This window comes from Cebus imitator, unplaced genomic scaffold (assembly GCF_001604975.1).
Source record: "Cebus imitator isolate Cc_AM_T3 unplaced genomic scaffold, Cebus_imitator-1.0 Scaffold265, whole genome shotgun sequence".
Lineage (NCBI taxonomy): Eukaryota > Metazoa > Chordata > Mammalia > Primates > Cebidae > Cebus > Cebus imitator.
Window position 1 is genome coordinate 420,800 of NW_016107580.1, and position 19,239 is coordinate 440,038.

A 19,239-nucleotide genomic window follows, 5' to 3' on the forward strand; every position below is an offset into this window, starting at 1 on the left:
GTGGTGCAATCTCAGCTCACTATAAGCTTTGCCTCTCAGGTTCAAGTGATTTTCCTGCCTCAGCCTCCAAGTTGCTGGAATAACAGGAGTGCGCCACCACACCCAGCTAATTTTTATATTTTTACTAGAGACAAGGTTTCCCCATGTTAGCCAGGCTAGTCTCCAACTCCTGACCTCAGGTGATCTGCCCATCTTGGCTTCCCAAAGTACTAGGATTACAGGCCACCACACCCAGCCCAATCTCTACCTAACTTTAAAAGGGGATAGATTGACTTTAAAAGAGGATAAATTGACTGTTTCAAATGAAGCTCCTATGTCAATGACCCTGACTTTTTTAAAAGTTGCCCATTCTTATTGTAACACATTTCATAAAATAAAGTGACTCAGCAACACTTTAGCTGTACTATGCTCAATTTATAACGCATATGTGTTTCTCAATTTCACTCAAAACATTCTAGGGGAATGGCTGTTCTAGGTAACCAAGTTTTTCAGCTAACAAAGTTTGTCCCCTCTATATCCTAATTTTTAAAAAAACGATTTGGGTCTGGCTTCTTAAAATATACATATATATATAATTCCTGCTTTCCTCCTCAACGCATGCTGAACGTAATTTAAAGTTCTCTCAGTGACTCAGGATCATCATTGTATTATCCGGCATGATCTCAGAGGTGTTTTATCCCTAAACTACTGTGCTTCAAATTCTTGTAACTGCTTTTCATAATTACTGTTTCCTCTCTCCCTGTTGACTGTCAAATAACAACAATAACAAAACAGGACCATTAATGGTGCTCCAAGCCCTGTGCTAAGGATGTTTTGTGTATCAGCTCATTTAATTCTCACAAGGCAGGTCCTTTTATTATTCTCATTTTGCAGTTTAGGAAACCAGCTCAGGCAGGCAAGAGCTTTGACCAAGGCCATTCAGTAGTAAGTGACAGGGGTGCCACTTGAACGTAACAGGTCTGACCCCAAAGCCCAGGCTTATAATCACCACAATCACCTATGACACTGCCTCTTGAAGCCCCTCTCCCTACTTCTAATTTGCTTCTTTAAATCTGCCAAAGGATAGGAAACAAGATAGCCATGTTAGAGAACTCTGTGTAAAGTAAGAATAAATAGGAGATGAGATGGGAGGTGCCACAGATGGAGAGGGCACAGGGGAGAGGGTGTCCTCCATGAAAATGTTAACTTTTGAACATTTACATATAAAGGCACCTCTAGTGAGCAGAGAAACTGAAAGACAAAACTGGGTGTGCACAGACCCCAGAAGAGAATGCTGGGGCTTCTGACAGTCCAGGGACCAGGCTTTCTTTCAGGAAAGAAGCCAATGGACAGAGCGGGAGCTTTGGCCCGCTTCCCTCCATTTCACTCTGAAGCAGCAATTACATGCTAGGGGGCAGGACCTAGTGTCATTCCAGGGTCTACAGACCAGAGAGCCAAAGACCGCACCCCTGCCTAAAGAGAGAATATCCTCCTGGTTGAATTGTGGGGTCTAGATTCAAAAGATGTGGGCTCTGGTTCCTGCTCTGTCATTTACTCATTATGTGTCTTTGTGAAAGTAAATGTGACTTCTCTGAGCCTTAGTTTCTTAATCTGCAAAATCAGAATACTAAGAATATCCACTTGATAAGCTTGATGTGAGAATGAAAGGATGAATGCAACCTACACAGATCAGTATTTAGTCCACAGCAGGCACTCAGTGGCAGGAGCTGCTGTGGCTGCCTGTCTCAGCAACAGGAAGTCAGAGACATCACTTACATTTACTTGGGGTACACTGTAACCCAACGCCATCCTAAGCCTTTCACCTGTGGAGTCCCTCATTCCTCACAATACCCCATGAAGGTAGCTGTTATCATCTCCACTTTATAGATAAGGACGAAGCTGAGGCCCAAAGAGATTTCCCAATTTGTCCAAGATCACAGAGCATGCCAGTGAGTGGCAGAACACAGAGGGGGGTCCAACAAGTTGCAGCTACCCTGATGTGGTGTCCCTGGTGGCAATGGGGAGGTGGGATGTCTTCCTCAGCCGCATACCCACTGCCCACCAACTAAGGTCCACACTGGATCCAGTCCTCAAGGAGCATCTAGTCAAATGGCGCAGACAGACGCAAACTAAGACACCACAGCCTAGGCAAGGACACAACAGGGTTTTTGGAGAGAAGTTTGCAGGGGAATTTCTGGAAACCACAGAGCACCATTCAGACTTAGAGTAAGAAATCTTCCATTTTGCCCTGAGTCTGGCCATTGAGAAGAGCACAGTCTCTGCAGCAGATCTCAGGCCCAGTGCCACTCTGTAGTGGAAACTGGTCCCAGAAACTTATTGTTCTTGGGAATAAAAACATGCCAGGATTCCTTTTCCTCTCATTGTTAGGGGTCTCAAATGCTCAATGCATAACACACAGAAGGTCCTGCAGACCATTCAGTTGATGAAGTCAGTCCTTCTGTTCCACCCATGGAGTGTGAATATGGGTCTCTACAGTCATACTCTTCTTGACCCTCCAAGGATGGGCACACTGCTGGGGCTGGGGCCACTCCATCCCATCCAGCACAAGACTGGCACTCAGAGGTTACCAGCGGCACCTGCCTTTATGGGCTCACAGTCCTTTCAAGGAAGGAAAGCATCTTATAAGCAGTGAAGCTCTGTTCTTGCCTTTACACCAGTAGTCAACTTTTTACTTCTTTCTAAATGAGTTAAGGAAATGCTGAGCTTCTATACTACCAAGAAAGGAGAAGGCTTGCCTTTACACTGAGGCAGTATCTAGTCTGATCACAAACTAGGTCAGAGAGGGCTCAAAGATCTACATGTCAAATATTGATGTCTTCAGGGTCCTGGGCAGGTGGAAAACTAGATACAGCTGGGGTGAGATAAACTGAAAGGATAAGGGCTTCTCATTACACTTAGACTCCAATCCCAACTTCTTATCAGGCAGCACAAGGCCTGTCTGATCTGGGCCCCAAAAGTCTTCCAGCCCTGGTCACAGCACTTCTTCCTTTAACAGACCTCTAACCACATGGGCCTCCTGGAAGAGAGTCGGGGGGCCTTTGCCCTAGCTGACTTTTACCTGGAAGGCCGCATAGCTGGCTCCTTTAGACCCTGAAGCATTAGCTAAGATGTCACCTCCTTGGAGAGACCTTCCCTGACTTCCCTGTCTAAAAAAGGATTTTCTTTCCCCCTCTTTTTCTCCCCCAACCCCATCTCCTCCTTATTCATCTCTTTCATAGCACTTGTGCCACTCCTGAGGCCGTTTGCCTTCAGAACCATTCCTCATCCTCTCCTGTGTTTCCCAAGTGTGCCAGCAGGATTCTGGCTAGGTTTGGCCCATAGACATTGGAGGAACCTGGAAGGTGCAGGAAGGGTCAAGTTAGGTATTGCCTCCCCCCATCTCTGCCTTGGGAGGCATGTCTGTAGCTGCCACCTCTCCCACTTGGCTCCAGTTTCCACTAGAAAGGCCATCACAGTTCCCCCTTCTCCAGGGTGACCCCACCTTGTCTCTCCTGTCCTAGGTGGTAGCTGCTCCCTACTGTGTCTAATCTCCAAGCTGCCTCTCTCTCCCCTATTTGGCTTCTCAGCTCTCTACCACCTGTGTAACCGATTCCCCGCATTAAAAGTCTAACACTTCATTGGTTTCTGATTTTCTGGTTGGACCCTGATTGATACAGCACTTATCATAACTTGTAATTTTTAAATTAATTTTTCCAGTTACTTAATTATTGTCTAGACCCAGGGACTCTATCTATCTTGTTCATTATAACATCTCCAGTCCCAGCACAGCACCGGCAAATAGTAAGCTGTGTTCATTAGCAATGCAAAATTCTTGTCAAATGATTAAAAGAACTTCAATTGATGTCTTCTAAGAAATCCTCAAATTTCCAAAAAGAAAAGAGAAATGCTGTTTGGAAATAGTGTATATTTTTGCGTAGCGTTTGTTATTAAAACAGTAGCAGATGAAGTGGGTTTTGATCTTTTCAATGCAACAGAGGTACTGAGGCATCCCTCAATAAGTAAGAGGTGAGTTAAGTGGTCTTGGTTAAGAAACCAACACAGCTCCAGGGACATACCAGTCCCCATGAGGTGCCTTATCTTAGGACACACACCCGCAGCCTGCCTGGGTCTGCAAGACTCTGTGTACACGAATGCCAAGCCTTGGGAACACACCTTTTTGCGGTCTCCACAGACTTCTGCTCCGCCAGCTCCTTCTGTAGCTCTCTCTCCTTGGCTTCCTTTTGCCCAATGGGGCAGTCCTCTGGGACAGTGAACAGGGACAGGGCATCTTTGCTGTCCTCTTCTCGGAGCACTTTAGCAAACACCTTCTCAGCCAGGAGCCGGACTTGCTCGTCCACTTCAGAGATGTTCAGCTTGGGAAACTGGCGCGGCATCTCGGCTAGCAAAGGAAGGACAAGTATTAACTTCATGAATTGCAGATGCCCTGAGTCTCCAGCATCTCTGAGAAGGCACTGAAGGGAAAGCCAGGCCCACCTGGTACTTGGGGCCAGCTGTCTACTTAGGAATTCCCCAGACAAAACCCAGCATGCCAATTTCAAAATTAGCTCAATAAGTAACTGGATGTGAAGCACATGGGGCCACTTACGTGTCAGGAGAAAGCAAGTGTTCAAAATTCAAAGAATAAACTGTTTAACTAGGTGAGCTTCCATTTTTCCAAACTCAGGGAATCTGCAGCACACTGGCAGCCCTGGCCTCCTGACTTTGTTTCCATGCTTGAGAAGGGGCAAGAGAGAGTTCAGCTCTCCTTCCTCCAGACAATGATACTGTTATAGCTGCAACAATAATCAAACCTCACTCCCCCACTTCACAGAGGAAAAGCCTAAAGCCCAGAGGCTTTAACAGCTAAGGTCCCACAAGATTACAGCAGAACCCTGGGAAAGCCAAAGCTGCATTCTTAATGACATAAAGCCAAGACCTTTTGCTGAAGAGAAAGAATCTGCAATTGCAGTTCCAAACCCCCTGGAACCCTCTACGAGACACAGCAAATAAAACAAAGGTTTTAGGACAGGAACATTCTTTACCCAGCTGAAAGCTCACTCCCCAAAAGCAGCTCTTGATATCTACCTCCTCACATACTGGTTCTTTACTAACAGCCACTGACCTCAATCACCTGCTTGATTGGTTGGGTTTCATTCTTGCTTGGTTGATGTCTCCATTTTCTTATTTCTTTCCTTTTTTTGCAATAACTTATATAGCACTTAATATGTACACTCTGGCTGGACATGGTGGCTCGCACCTGTAATCCCAGCACTTTGGGAGACCAAGACGGGCAGATCACCTGAGGTCAGGAGTTCAAGACCATCCTGGCCAACATGGTGAAACCCCATCTCTACTAAAAATACAAAAAAATTAACTGGGCGTGGTGGTGGGCACGTGTAATTCCAGCTGTTTGGGAGGCTGAGGCAAGAGAATCGCTTGAACCCGGGGGGCAGAGGTTGCAGTGAGCCAACATTGCACCACTGCACTCCAGCCTGGGTGACAGAGTAGGACTCTGCCTCAAAAACAACAAAAAAATGTATGCTCCGAGGTCAGGTGTGGTAGCTCACCCCTGTAATCCTAGCACTTTAGGAGGTTAAGGCAAGAGGACTGCTTGAGCCTAGAAGTTTGAGACCAGCCTGGACAACACGGCAAAACCTCATCTCTAAAAGAAATGAGAACATTAGCCACGTATGGTGATGCATGCCTGTAATCCCAGCTACTAGGGAGACTGAGGCAGGAGGATCTCTTGAGCCAGGGAGGTTGAGGCTGCAATGAGCCACAAACACGCTACTACACTCCAGCCTGGGAGACAGGGTGAGATCTCGTCTCAATTAAAAAAAAAATATATATATATATATATCTGCAAAGAACTTCACACTTATTAACTCAGCTAATCTTATTATTCCATTTGACAGATGAGAAAATGATGGCATAGAGAGCTAACATGCCCAGGGTCACACTTTTAATAAATTAGCAGAGATTCATGCTATTCTCAGCCTTTCTCCCCCATCCCTTTCCTCTCTGATTCTCAGCTCAGGGATCTGAACCCAGGCACCTGGTTCCTGCGTCTGTGCCCTTACCCACCATGCTGTGCTGCTTCTCTTCGTCCATGTAGGTGTCTGAACAGGGGCTCCCTACAGTCCCCAGTATAACATCTGTGGAATGGATGGAACACTGCACCCTTTTCAACAAGCCACCCTCACTGGGAACAGCTCTGGAAGAGAAGTTTCCTGTCTATCTATGACCACAGTTTCTTTAAGATTGGTTTAAAGGGAGAAGCGGTTTTGTGGATCAGACAGAAAAGGATGGAGGTGAGACAGAGCCCTGCTGCCGTCTGGCAGGGAGAAGTGCAGCTACAGGAGAGGGGAACGCGCTGGGCCATCTTGGGACAGTCATTCTCCGGCCTCACAATGTTCTCATCTGTGAGATAAAGGAATTGAACTAAGTGGTCTCTAAGGCCCTCTCAGCTCTAAGTGGCATAATTCTAGGTACAGAGAGATTTCCGGTGCCCGAGGAGGGCTTTCGGCTCTGAGTGGCATGTGGGGCTAAGTCATGACACAGACAGGAAGGAGGAAAGCAGGCTAGTAACAGGCAGTCAGAGCGAAGTCTGCGGCTCCCTTAATTCTGAGACCCAAGGACCTGCGTCTCCCTGATGAGGGGAGTGGAAGGGAGCCAGTGGGGAAGAGCCTCTCAGCACATAACTGTCTGGGGAGCAGACACCAAGGCAGCAAGTCCTGGCCTCTGAAAAGAGGAAGAGGAACAAAGCTGACTGTAGAGATTTCCATGTCTTGATAGCAGACAGCAGGGAAGCTGGAGGCGATCAGAGAAGGTGGCAAGGGAGAGAAAGCCTGGAACAGCACAAAGAACCAGACCCAGGGGGCTCCATCAGGCTGAAACAAAGCTGGATCGTCACCTCCCCCTTATTCCAAGGCCGTAAGTCAAGGGCACTGTCCCAAAACCTCACATCTCGGAAGACATCAAACAGGCCCAGGCAAAAGGCCACGAATGCCATAAAGCAACACACCATTTGACTGAGCAACTTCACTTCTAGAAATTTCTTTAAAAAAAGGAATCTCAGAAATGAAAAGCACGAGGATATTTACCTACACTCTTTACACAAATAGCTTTAAAATGCCCAAATTAGAGCATACTCACTTGAAATAAGATGTTAAGCAATCAGAATTATAATTATGAGGATGGTGCAATCACATTTTTAAACACAAAAACACAGTAAATGAAAAAATTAATACATAAAATTATACCCATGCTTTATTTACAGAGATAGGAAAATGCAACCCTTTATGGACAAGGCCTGCAAGAGATTTACACACTCAAAATGAGCAGATGGCAGGGCTGCCTGTGTGTAAGAGGATATTTTATTTTGATGATGAATGCTATTATAATGCCATTTTGAGCAAATACAAAGAGAATAGAAAGAAAATGAGTAGACTTAAGACTCCATGAAAAAAGAGAAAAATAAAACAAATCAAACTTACTTTTCTGGCAGGTTTTGGCAATTAAGGCTCCCTCTCACCTAACCCACAGGAGTGAGAGGCCAGGTTTGGAGTTTCATCATTGAGACCTATTTTGCGTTAGCTCCTACCCTGGACAGAAGCCGTTTACCAGCACCAGCACCCTCCTACCTCCTCTGCGCCCACAGACACACACAGGCCTGATGACCCAGACACCCCCCACCAGGCTCCCTCAGTGATGGGTATTTGAGTGGGAGGGAAGTCCTTGATGTCTGAGGGCTCTTATGCCAGATCCTGCCATGTCTGTTTATGAAGCATTTTTTTTTTTTTTTTTGAGACAGGGTCTCTGTTGTCCAGGCTGGAGTGCAGTGGCACAATCACAGCTTACTGCAGCCTCAACCTCACAGGCTTGGGTGATCCTCCCACCTCAGCTTCCCGAGTAGCTGGGACCACAGGCACACACGACCACGCCCAGCTAATTTTTGTATTTTCAGTAGAGATGTGGTTTCACCATGTTGGCTAGGCTGGTCTCAAACTCCTGGCCTCAAGTGATCTGCCCACTTTGGCTTCCCAGAGTGCTAGGATTATGGATGTGAGCCATCACACCCAGCATACAAAGCATTTTTAGCTTGCTCCAGTCAACTAAACATACTTTTCAGGACACAGCTTTCTATAAAAGATCTTCCTTTCTCTTTAGCTTTCCCAAATCTACCTTTCCCAAACTGGATGCCATAAGAAATTGATACCTGTTGCTGGTAAAACAGGTCCTGTGGTCAGTTATTGGGAGATGCTGCATTCCACAGCCCCTCAACTCACATTCACAAGGCTCATTAAAAACTCCAGGATCAGAGTTGTATTACCATACAGAACGCTTTTTGTTTTACAGAACCCATATAAATCTTCTGCAGAACTACTACCAGTGTCTCAAATAGTTGGTAGAGAATTCATTCCAAGGCCAGGCACAGTGGCTCATGCCTATAATCCAAGCATTTTGGGAGGCCAAAAAGGAAGGATCACTTGAGGCCAGGAGTTCCAGATCAGCTTGGGCAACACGTTAGAACCTTGTCTCTACAAAAAATATTTAAAAATAGCCAGGCATGGTGGTGCACACCTGCAGTCCCAGCTATTTGGAAGGCTGAGGCGGGAGGATTGCTTGAGCCCTGGCAGTGGAGGCTGCAGTAAGTCATGATGGTACCACTGTACTCCAGCCTGGGTAACAGAGCAAGACCTTGTCTCAAAAACAAAACAAAACAAAACAAAACAAAACAAAAAAACAAAGCAAGAAACAACAACAACAGAAGAATTCATTCTATAACTTAGTATGGAGCAAGTAACCCACTTAGGTTGCTGTGAGCGTTAGTAGCTGCTCACACATCTGCTGCCTTCTGGATGTTCTTGGCAGACATCTCCCACCTGCCAACCCGTCCCTCCAGTGTGTCTCCTTTCAGACCCTCCAGAAACCTGCCAGGCCAGGCATGCCAAGGAAAGCCCACTCTACAGACACCAAGCAGAGCTACAGCTACAGCTGCCTGTTCATGCCTGGCTTCCAATCATTTGTCAGCTGAAGCCAGCAGGCTTGGGAGGCTTAACTGTGAATTCACCGGCATCAGTCAGCCAGTGATACAGCTTATCTCACTGTCACATGCGACACGCTCCGATGAGCTTGAAGAAGTGTCCCAAAGTTAGAAAGTTCTAAAACACTGCCAGTTTCAACAAACAGTAACTTTTCATGGTGCCACAGCTCCTCCAGAAAGGAAGCTCAGTGCCACTGAAATCCCCTTCTTACACAAAGGAAGCTGGTTCCTACTTTTGCCAGTCTCCCCTGACAGAAGCCCCGACACAGACCTGAGCCCGGCTCCATGACTGGTTCTGAGGATGCCACACAAGCGATGCACCCGGGCCAGGTGCTGCCTGCCGCCCAGGAGGCTGAGCTGAGTCAGTGTGTGCCTACAGCTGGCTGGGTTCTGTCTGCTGGCTGTGGTGGGAGGTCTCTGTTTTGCATATCTGCGAGCAGCAGTGAACCAGAGCAGGAAAAGCCTGGGCTGGAAATTCTTCCGCGAATATGAAATACAAGTGGAAAATTTCCAGGAGCCCTGAAGTCCCCAGGTAATGCCAGTTATCCAAGGCAAAATGGCTTTGGTATCCTGAATACAGCGTCCTGGCCCTCTTCACAGCTCTCACGAGAAGAAACTAAGGCGGCGGCTTCCACATTACAACAGTAAACTCAGCCATCCTACCCAGCTGCAGGAGATAAGGCACAGCCTCCCTCTAACGCCCAGCCTCCTCCTGAAAGCTGAGTAGCAACGAGCGATACCATCACCTTTGCTGCTTCCGTTCCAAACCCACTTCAGGCCTGGCCTGGCAACTGGGTTCATTTTATCAAGGGGATTTGTCTCAGGCACAGCCCACTCTGCCTCTTCTCAGAAAGCACCCCCTAAGGCAACTCTCCCTAGCGCACCCCAGAACTGGCAGGGAAAGCTTCAATCCCAGTTGCTAATACAATCCCCTCGCTCTCCTCCTCCTCTGGAAGGGAAGGACCATGAACTGCTTCTACCTTTCCCAGGGAAGGACAGAGACTCAGGGAGAGGGAACTGCCTCAGCTCAGAGGCAGACAGCAGAAGGGGCAGGCTAGGATGAAAAGCTGACAGCCCCATCCCACTCCTTCCTTTCTTCCCTGAAAGAAGCCCACATCACAGGTGGCTGCGAAGCCTGACAAGCTTTACCAGAACCCCCCCCAACCACACACAAAGAAAAGGAGTACACCCCAACTGACCCACCAGAGCCTACCCCAAACCCTCCCCTACTTACAGCCGCTGGCGGCTCCCACGTGGGCCTCCAGCTCCGAGCGCTGGCTGGATTCTGCCACTCCTCCTGGGGAAGGTGGAGCCTGCCTTAAGTGACCCACAGGAGCAGTCCTCTAAAACCAAGCAGGGTTGATTAAAATGGCATCACAGGGTGCAAAGCTCTGATCTTCATCTGCCCTTTAGGAGAGTGGGAAGGCTTGGAACAGAAACACGGCCTCCCAGTGACTTAGATAAATCGTGTGGGTCTGGGAAATAACCGTGAGCAAAATGGCTATTTCTGTGGTGCTGTTGAAATCCTGGGGAGAGGAGCCCAGGAAGGATGGGTCAGTTGTTTACCAGGAGGCTAGCTGTAACCCTGACTTGGGCCTGAGTCACCTCCTCATGCCCAATCGTGAGGTTGTGCCTTGCTGAGCCCACATCATAATTCCTGTGTGCACAGAGCAGTATTACAGGGTTGACACATGATCCTCAGGCTGCTGTTGGGCTTTAGCTACCCAGAGATTATGACCCACCTGTCTTCACAGCTGTTTCATAAACAGTGCAATCAGCAGTCTACAAGCAACCTAGAGGGAGAGTAATACTTATTCATAAATAATTAAATGAACTTACAGCACGAGAAAAAAAATCCAAGCCCATAGTACTATTATTCCAGAAGGAAGAGGGGCAAATGATTTTTTTCTGCTAGTGTTTTGAGGAAGGGGGAGGTAGAGTAGGGACTGCAATGGGAGGATTCCAGCCCAAGGATTTAAGTCCAACACATTCAGAGAATTCTATTCTGCACCTTTAATCAGATCCCAGCTAGCCTTAGTCTAAATAAGCATTTTTCAAAGTGCAGTCTGCAGAACATGAAAGGTCAGAAGGCTTGGAAAACACTGCATCCTATAGTCCCTTATGAGTATTCATGCACAATTTCTACTAGCAGATTCAACACCTGAGAAGTCCTGTAGTGAAGAAAGCTGCTTAACTTTGTTTAACCCAACACACTTATTTGACCAGCCTAGAACTGCTGTCATAGGAAAAACACACCTATTAATATCTCATGGCATGGGCTTTGGGAAACACCTTCCACTTTGAGTCTTCATTTTCCAACTTAGAGACAGCTGCTTTCCTGGAGCCCAGCTACACGTGTGAGACCCATTGCATCAGGTCCAGACAGAAACCAGTAGCAACTCCACTAAGAAGTCACAGGTTGTAACAATGACCAAGTTGCATGACCTTAGGCAACTTAAATAAATTTTCTGTGGCTCAGTTTTATTCCCTATGAAATGAGGATAATAAAAAGCCAATCTCAAAGTTGCCATGACAACAAGCATACATAAAGTGTTTAGAATGATACCTGGCACAGTGTATGTGCTTTATAAGTATGATCTGCCAACATCATTGTTATCATCACTATGATATCAGATCCGAGAGAGTACAACTGGGAAAATGAAAATGAAATTTCATCCAGACACTGAATCCTTTTATTCAGCCTTATTTATTGAGCACCATCATGTGCCTGGCACTCTTCCAAGTTTTTATTATCTGGGTGCAGGAAGAAGGAAAATATATTTAAATGTGAAGCCAGATCAGAAGGAGGAACATCATTCTCCCCTACGAATGGTACTTGTCAGTGACTGTGCGCAGCCAGGACTCCAGCCATGAGCTCAGCCTCCCATGCCCCAGTCAGTTCCTTACAAATCAAAAGCCTAAAGCAATTGTCTGTTGTCCTAGATACGCAACCAGAATACAGAAGAACTAAGAGATGATTTTACCTGGTGGAAGAATCATGGAGGCCAATGAGCAGATTTAGAGGAGAAAGGGTATCTCCCTGTTAATCCAAAGGCTACATGTTGTCTGCCCATGACATTGTCAAGAGCTGAGATTGATTTTGAGACCATTTGAAGAGTGGTCCAGCTAGTGTAAGGGAGAAAAAACAAGCCTCATCTCTTAAAGAACTTCTTGACCCAGCTGAGAGCTAGGAGAACCTTAGAAGACTCAGGCTGAGCTAAGGATGGAGCTGAGATGTCAGAGTCTCCCAGCAACCACCCATGCAGGTGTCATTATTCCTACAGAGGGAAGCCCCATACCATCATCTTCAGAGCAAGCCAGGCCCCATGGAGCTGCAGCCAGGCCAGGCCAACTACTCCAGACCTGCTGTCAACACTTCCAGAGGTGCGAAGTGACAGAGGCTTTGTCTGCCTGGCTCAATGGCTCCACTAACACTCCGCATTGATGCTGCACAGCCAGGCAAAGAACTTCTCCTTTGCGGGTTCCAGCTGCAGGCAGCTTTTCCATGAAGATGGCCAAATGTTGGTCACCACATCCAGAAGGAAAGCCAACAAGTGCTCAAGACCATGCTAAAATCCCTCCTTGTGCTGCCTGCTTTCTTTCACCCAGTTCCTTTGCTAATGTGTCGCCGTCAAGCTTTCAGCCACATACAGTTTGGGGAAATGATACTCTAGTTAGCAAGCCTCTCCTACTCCAAGGCCTCTCAAAACTCTCCCCAGGGACCTCTGCCAACCTAGACCAGCCATTAGCAGCTCTGCTGGCAAAGCAGCTACCAGAAGATCAAGGGCAGAAAGGAGACTGCCGGAGCCCAAGGCTGTACACCTCCCTTGCCGGGAGAGAGCCAAAGAGGTAAGGATGAAGAACTTAAAGTACCTCATCACCCTATCATCCAGTCCATCCATCCCCAGCCTCCAGGTAGAAGTCCACCTCCGCCGCTCACATTTGGCCAGTCCTCAAGCACCTAGAAACTTGCCCAGGCGCTTAAGGGGCAGAAAGTCCCAGGTCCCTTCATTTCTCGAAACCTTGCGATTCCATTCTAGGCCGCCAGGGAATTGGGATGCTGCCGGCTCACCTGAGGCCGCTGGAGCCCGGGCCACCGCAGGGGCAGGGGCAGGGACAGGAGACTGGGCAAGGGACGAGCCCGGGGTTGGCGCCAAGGCCTCTGCGAGCAGGGAAGCCGGGAGGCGAGAGCCACGGTTCAGATCCCAGGGCGCTGCTGATTCCCGCCTGGGCCGCAGGGTCCGCAGGGCTAGCCCAAGGTCAGCAGCGCAGCCTCGCGCGCACTCACCGGGTTCGGAGGACAGGGCCATGCCGCGGTCCGAAGGGGGCGCCCCGGCCGCAGGGCTGGAGCAAAGGTGACGCGCTGGGCAGGGCGGAGAGGGGCTGCCAGACACTGAGACCAGCCAGGGCCGGGGCTGGGCCTGGCTGCGACCCGCAGCAGGCGCGGGGGCCGGGCGTTCCGAGGGCGCAGCGCTGCGGAGCCCCGACCCGGTGGGCCCCGCGGGGGGTGTGGGGGGCTGCTCCGCAGCGAGGCAGCCGGCCAGCCGCGCGCAGCCCCCGTCGGTGCCCTACCTGGGCGCGAAGCGGAGAGAGCCGAGGGGCGCGGGCCTGCCAGCAGCTACCTGAAGCGCCCAGGCCGCGCGGCCAACGCGAAACTTGAGAGCAGCAGGGGCGCGGCTGCCGCCAGGGCCCTTGGCCGGAAGCGCCCGCCGCCGCCTGGGCTCCGCAGGGCCCGCGCCGCAGCCCGGGGCAGATGCCAGCCGGGCTCCACGGACCTCAACTGCGCTGGCCCCGCCGGCTCCCACACAGCCACCCAGGCTGGCCCGACGTCCTCCCCTCCCCGCAGAACTTTTCCCGGGACGAGACTCTGGGGGTCTCGGCCCCGCACAAGTGACTTACCTCCTGTAGCTGCAGCAGCCCGCAAGCATCGGTTTTCTTCCAGGCGTCCTTCTGGTCACTTGGATCCCTAAACACACACACACACACACACACACACACACACACACCCCACACACACGCTCCCTCTCCAACCATCCGCTCTTCCAGGCGTCCTTCTGGTCACTTGGATCACCTACACACACACACACACACACACACACACACACAAAATGCACACACGCACACACAATACACGCACACACCACCACACGCACACGCTCCCTCTCCAACCCTCCGCGCTCTGCCTTCACCCGCCCCTCAAAGTCCCGAATGACCTCCTAGTTGCCAAAGCCACCGGGTGCCGTGCAGCCTCCCTCGCTCACCTCTTCCCAGCATCTGAGCCTGCTGACCACGTCTTCCTTCCTGGAATGCTTGGAGTGCACAGTTTCCAGAGTTGGCACCCGCGGCCCCCACCTCCGAATTTTTCGCATACTTGGGTACCTACAGCTTATCAGCCTCTGTGGCCTGGCTGATAAGGCCACAGAGGCTGATAAATTGTTTAAATCATTTAAACAATGATTTAAATAAATCTTAGTTTAATACTTTATGAGACCAGAAAGTGTTCTTGTAAGTTCAGTTAATGTCAGTACTTGATCTCTGTGGTCCCACCCCAGGGTCCCACCGTGCCAGCCCCATCTCCCACTCTGAGGCCCGCTCTGGGCATCTCAGCCACTCCCATGGTTTTAACAACCTCCTGCCTGATGATGACTCTTGAACTTCACCTCCAGCCCCAGAAGGCCCAGGGCTGCTGAAGATGGGAATCTAACTGCCTAGGGAACATCTCTAGAGCTTCCTAGAAGCTGTCCAGCCCAAACTCCTCATTGCTTCCCGGGAAAACACCAGAACCTGCTTCTGTGTTTCCAGTCTTATTGAATGATACCACCCGCACCCATATGCAGGCCACAGATGGGGGACCATTCTTGACTCTCTCACCAAGTAAGTCACCAAGCTGGGAGAGGACATTTCATTAATGAGCACCCACTGTGTGTCCTCACTGTGTCAACCACATTCACAGAGTTGTCTCATGTAACCAAGTTTTATCCCTTCTACCCCATAGTCTGATACTTACAATTCATGTATCTATAAGCATAATGCATGTGAGACTGCATTAATGAGTTATATATTATAAAGAACACAAAAAATTAGAGGATGTGGTCAAGATGAAAGAATAATTTTAAATGGCTTCATTTTTATGACTGGTACCATATTCCTTTTTCCTTTCACTTTAAAGTTATTAGCAATAATCTGTTTAGTGAGAGCAGCATGATTAACAATGATTTAACTAAATCTTAGTTTAATACTTTATGAGACCAGAAAGTGTACTTGTAATTTCAGTTAATGTCAGTACTTGATCCTACTGGCTATTCTTATTGAAAGAAAGAAAGAAAGAAAAGAGAAAAGGATACCTCACAAAGATTAAATAGACCTGAATAGAACTATATCTTTGTACTAATTAAATCATAATTCTTACTGTTTAGATTTGATCTACCAATTTTGCAAATGTGAAAACTCTTCTTTGTCCATGAAACAACATTCTCAATGTTTTCCTCAGCTGTTCTTGCAAATCATTTTAACAAATGGAACTTTTAAAACACTTGAAACTCTACATTTGGAATATTGTAAAATGTATTTAGAAGTACGCTACATTTTGCAGATTGTTCCTATTAGAGTATAGGTGACACTGGCATGCTTTGTTTTGGCATTAAAATCACATGATAATGGAAACAGTTCCAAACGTCAATTTTCAAAATGCTTTCCCCATAGCACAATTCTTCTAAACCACATTTGTTATGTCAGTTCGTTACTGAAATATCACCTTTACCCAAAAAAACACTTGTGTGTGTGTGTGTGTGTGTGTGTGTGTGTGTTTGTGTTTCTTTCTGCTATGTAGCACACTTGTGACAATCGCAGGCCAGCACATCAGAGGTCAGCAATTTGGAGCCCTTGTTCTTTGTTAAAGAAACTCATCTTTAAATTCACAACATTCAAGTTGTTTGCCTTGGGATGATCAGTAAACCTTTGAATCATAAAAAAGATGTTTAGTTTCATTCCACATCTCAATACAAAGTGCTATAAAGATTCTACTATATTTAAAATTTTTAATTAATTATATTATTGACATCCTATAGTATTTTGTGCTCTTCTTCCTTCAACTTCCCGTTGTAGTTTGTAAATGAATAATGTGATTGCTGAATTTCACATGTAGTCCCTATGGACCAGAACACCGACCACCCCCAGTTTCGGAGGAGAGATTGATGGTGCTGCTGCTGCCTGGAGTGAGGTGAGGGTGGCAGTGGGGATGAGAGGTGGAGGGGGTGAGGGGTGGGAAGGTGGCTGTTTAGGCAGAAGGTGGCTGTTTAGAAGAGACAAGGGGTAGAAGAAAACATTTACATGTCTTGCTGAGTTTATGGCATTTACATGTTTTGCTGGTCATACAAAACACGAACCACCCCGCCCCATTTTGTATCCCACAGAGGGCAGCCACTCCCTCAGTGGTTTACTTTTACCCATAAAAATCACAGCATGTTTTGCTAAATAAGTTGTTCTCTGTTGAGAACATATCTCTTTCCTTTAGTAAGTCGCGAAAAGTATTTCTTTGTGAATGTCATTATCAAAACGCATAGCAAAGACTCAAGGTGAAATGTGTTAGCAACTTGCATCCAACCATATAGCCAACCTGCACAACACACCAGGTGTGCTAAAACCTATTCTTTAAAGTCTGTGTGTCTTCCAACAGAATACATTTTTATGTGTTGCCATCTTCTCTCTGTATTAACTCAGTCACTTTAACCATGGCAAATAGAACAGCTGTTTTTTCTAATGATATTAACTGATATTTTGTCTTGTACTATTAAGTAAGAAGCATCAAAAGAGATTTCTGAGCATTTAGCATCTAGCAATACACTTTGAAAGCAACTAGGCTGGGGAGGGTGGCATGGTCTCCTTCTCGGTCCCCCATGTTGTAGAACCTCCACTCTTCACTGACAATGCCTTCAATATGATGCATGACACAGACACCCGATGCATGAGTTGAGTAAGGGTAAAATGTATGATAGCAAACATTGGTGAAAGTTTTTATTTTTATTTTTAGACTAAAAAAAGTAACAATAAAAGTTCTAATTTTTCTTTCACATTTCAAAGGATTATTTTACACCTCCCTTGAAGACCACTGATTTAATCTAACCCTTCCATTGCCTCAGTTCAACATGAATACCACCTACCTAGTCTTCTGCCAATACAACCACCTCCCCCACCGCTTACTCCCTCCACCTCTCACCCCCGTCACCCTCACCCCACCCCAAGCAGCAGCAGTACCAGCAGTCTCTCCTCCAGCTTCAGCAACCAGGGACAGATATCCTGTGCCATTGTCTTCTGCCCTCCAATCGGCCCGATGCTCCACTCATTCAGACCTTTGAACACCTAGAAAAGCACTTGGACCAGGGATTCAGGTTACTTCCAACAATACTCTGACTCCTAATGCACTGAGGGATGGGGTTATTCAAGCATTTTTGGAAGCCAATATCCGTTTGGGGTCTCTGTCCCCATGCCTTGACTCAGGATCCCCTCTGAATAATGGTTGCGCATATATACAAGATGGGCATGGCAGCCTCCGAAAACCCAGTTTCTCTAACCTCTTTTATAGTCTCCTCTGCCACAGAGGCCCAAATATCCCCCCGGGAGGCAATAGGAGAAGGACTCTGCTTCTGAGGGTGTTTTAGCAAAGCCTCATCAGATACAGCCAGTTTTCAAACCAAAGTGCCCTGGGGCCTTCTTCTAATTGAGTGGACAGAAATCATGGCATATGGCCTGACAGTAGGACAGAAATAGGTACATCAGAAGTACACAATGGCCGAAAGAAGAATAACCAGGGATATTTTCAGGGCTCCACACATGGAAGGGCATTGCAGCCTACCCTGATGCTATGGCATAACGGGAGTACAAGCCTTCCCCATACCTCTTCACTCCAGTTTGAGCCTAATTCCTTCCCCAGGATTTTAACTCCGTTCAGTCTTTCAGACCTAAGCAAGCTGGAGTCTGACAATTGGCATAGCAGTCTCCTTACTGTTAAAATCTGGTTCCTTTGTTCTGAAGTGGGTTTGTAGAAGGGAGAGAACCAAATCTGAGCACTTTGAAAATTAGCGTGAGTGACAGCTGAGCCTCGTCACAAAGGGCATGCACTCAGGATTACGGCAGGAAGTGGGGAGGGGGATGTCCTAGGCACCAGGTCAGGAGACAACCAGAAGAGGGCTCAGGAGTAGGACTGAGCTGAGTCTCTTTTGGGGGACTTTGGGTCCTTGAGCTTAGAGTCCCTCACTTGTCACTGGACTGGACTGAAGGAGAGTCATGAGTGGGGATCTGAGCCTTGGGACCTACCACATGTGACCACAAAACCCTCTCTCCATTATCTAAGTGTATGGCAGGGGGCTGGTGCTCCCCAGGGCATGGCTGTCTGCTGATAGGGACATGGTTTCTGAATCAAACTGAAGTCTAGATGTTAGCCGTCCTTTACTCTATCTAAGAATGACCTGTTGTCTCTACCTTCCTTCCAGGACTCTGCACAAGATCATCCTTGGCTATACAAGTAGAGTTTATTGCTCCAGGTCACCACTATCTTGTTTCCATGTTTGTGCATCTTTCATAGTCTCCAAAATGCTGCCAGCAGCCTAAACATTACATTATTCTGGTGAGAATCTGCAGCTGAACATCCTTAGATGAGAGTCACAGCTTCAAATAGAATTTCCCAAATCATCTGCCCTCAATCTGCTTCTACGCTTTTGCCTTATCATCTGAAATTCAGACTTCAAATTCTAGCCTGACCATAGCCCTCTAAAAATTTTGGAAGCAGGGAGAGGGAAGTGGGTAGAATAGAACTCAGGTGAGGCTATGAGCAGTGTCCCCCATTGCTGCCCACCTGCTCACCATACGCACACGCACATTCCCCTTAGGCCATACTCTTTCCCAAGAGTCCTCCCTGGCTATAGCTTCTAGTGTTCCTAGTCTCGAGCTACCTTCTTCCCTGGGCCTTGTTCAGAACCGCTCACCCAACCATTCAATGGGCAATAGGGTCAAAAGCTGAATGTGGAGTGAGAGTTTGTAGCCTTCCTGTCCCACAGTGCCACATACTTAACTTAAAAAATGTATAACTTGTATTATATATAAATTTGCTACAGTAAAAAATTATCAAAAGAACAAAAAAATTAAAAACTGAATTTTTTTAGAAACTGTTATTTCATAACTCTGCTACTTCTTTGCAACATTAAGTATGTTGCTTTCCA

General features: G+C 47.5%; 1 protein-coding gene across 10 annotated transcripts in view; it reads right to left on the bottom strand.

Moving 5' to 3' along the window:
- The window catches only part of AMPD3 (adenosine monophosphate deaminase 3), a 57,993-nt gene extending 43,384 nt beyond the window's left edge, over nucleotides 1-14,609 (bottom strand). For 2 of the 10 annotated variants that reach the window (XM_037728420.1, XM_017500286.1), the window contains exons 1-2: nucleotides 13,314-13,802; nucleotides 4,153-4,378 (exon numbers count right to left, since the gene is read on the bottom strand). In XM_037728420.1, coding sequence (XP_037584348.1) covers nucleotides 4,153-4,378; nucleotides 13,314-13,335 — 248 coding nt within the window. In that variant the 5' untranslated portion in view covers nucleotides 13,336-13,802. Of the gene's footprint in view, nucleotides 1-4,152; nucleotides 4,379-4,473; nucleotides 4,764-9,296; nucleotides 9,664-10,259; nucleotides 10,559-12,009; nucleotides 13,044-13,097; nucleotides 13,275-13,313; nucleotides 13,803-13,924; nucleotides 14,052-14,286; nucleotides 14,433-14,553 lie in introns of those variants that run through there. The other 8 variants (XM_037728417.1, XM_017500291.2, XM_037728418.1 and 5 more) reach the window with 8 other exon arrangements.
- Between the last annotated feature and the right edge of the window lie 4,630 nt (nucleotides 14,610-19,239).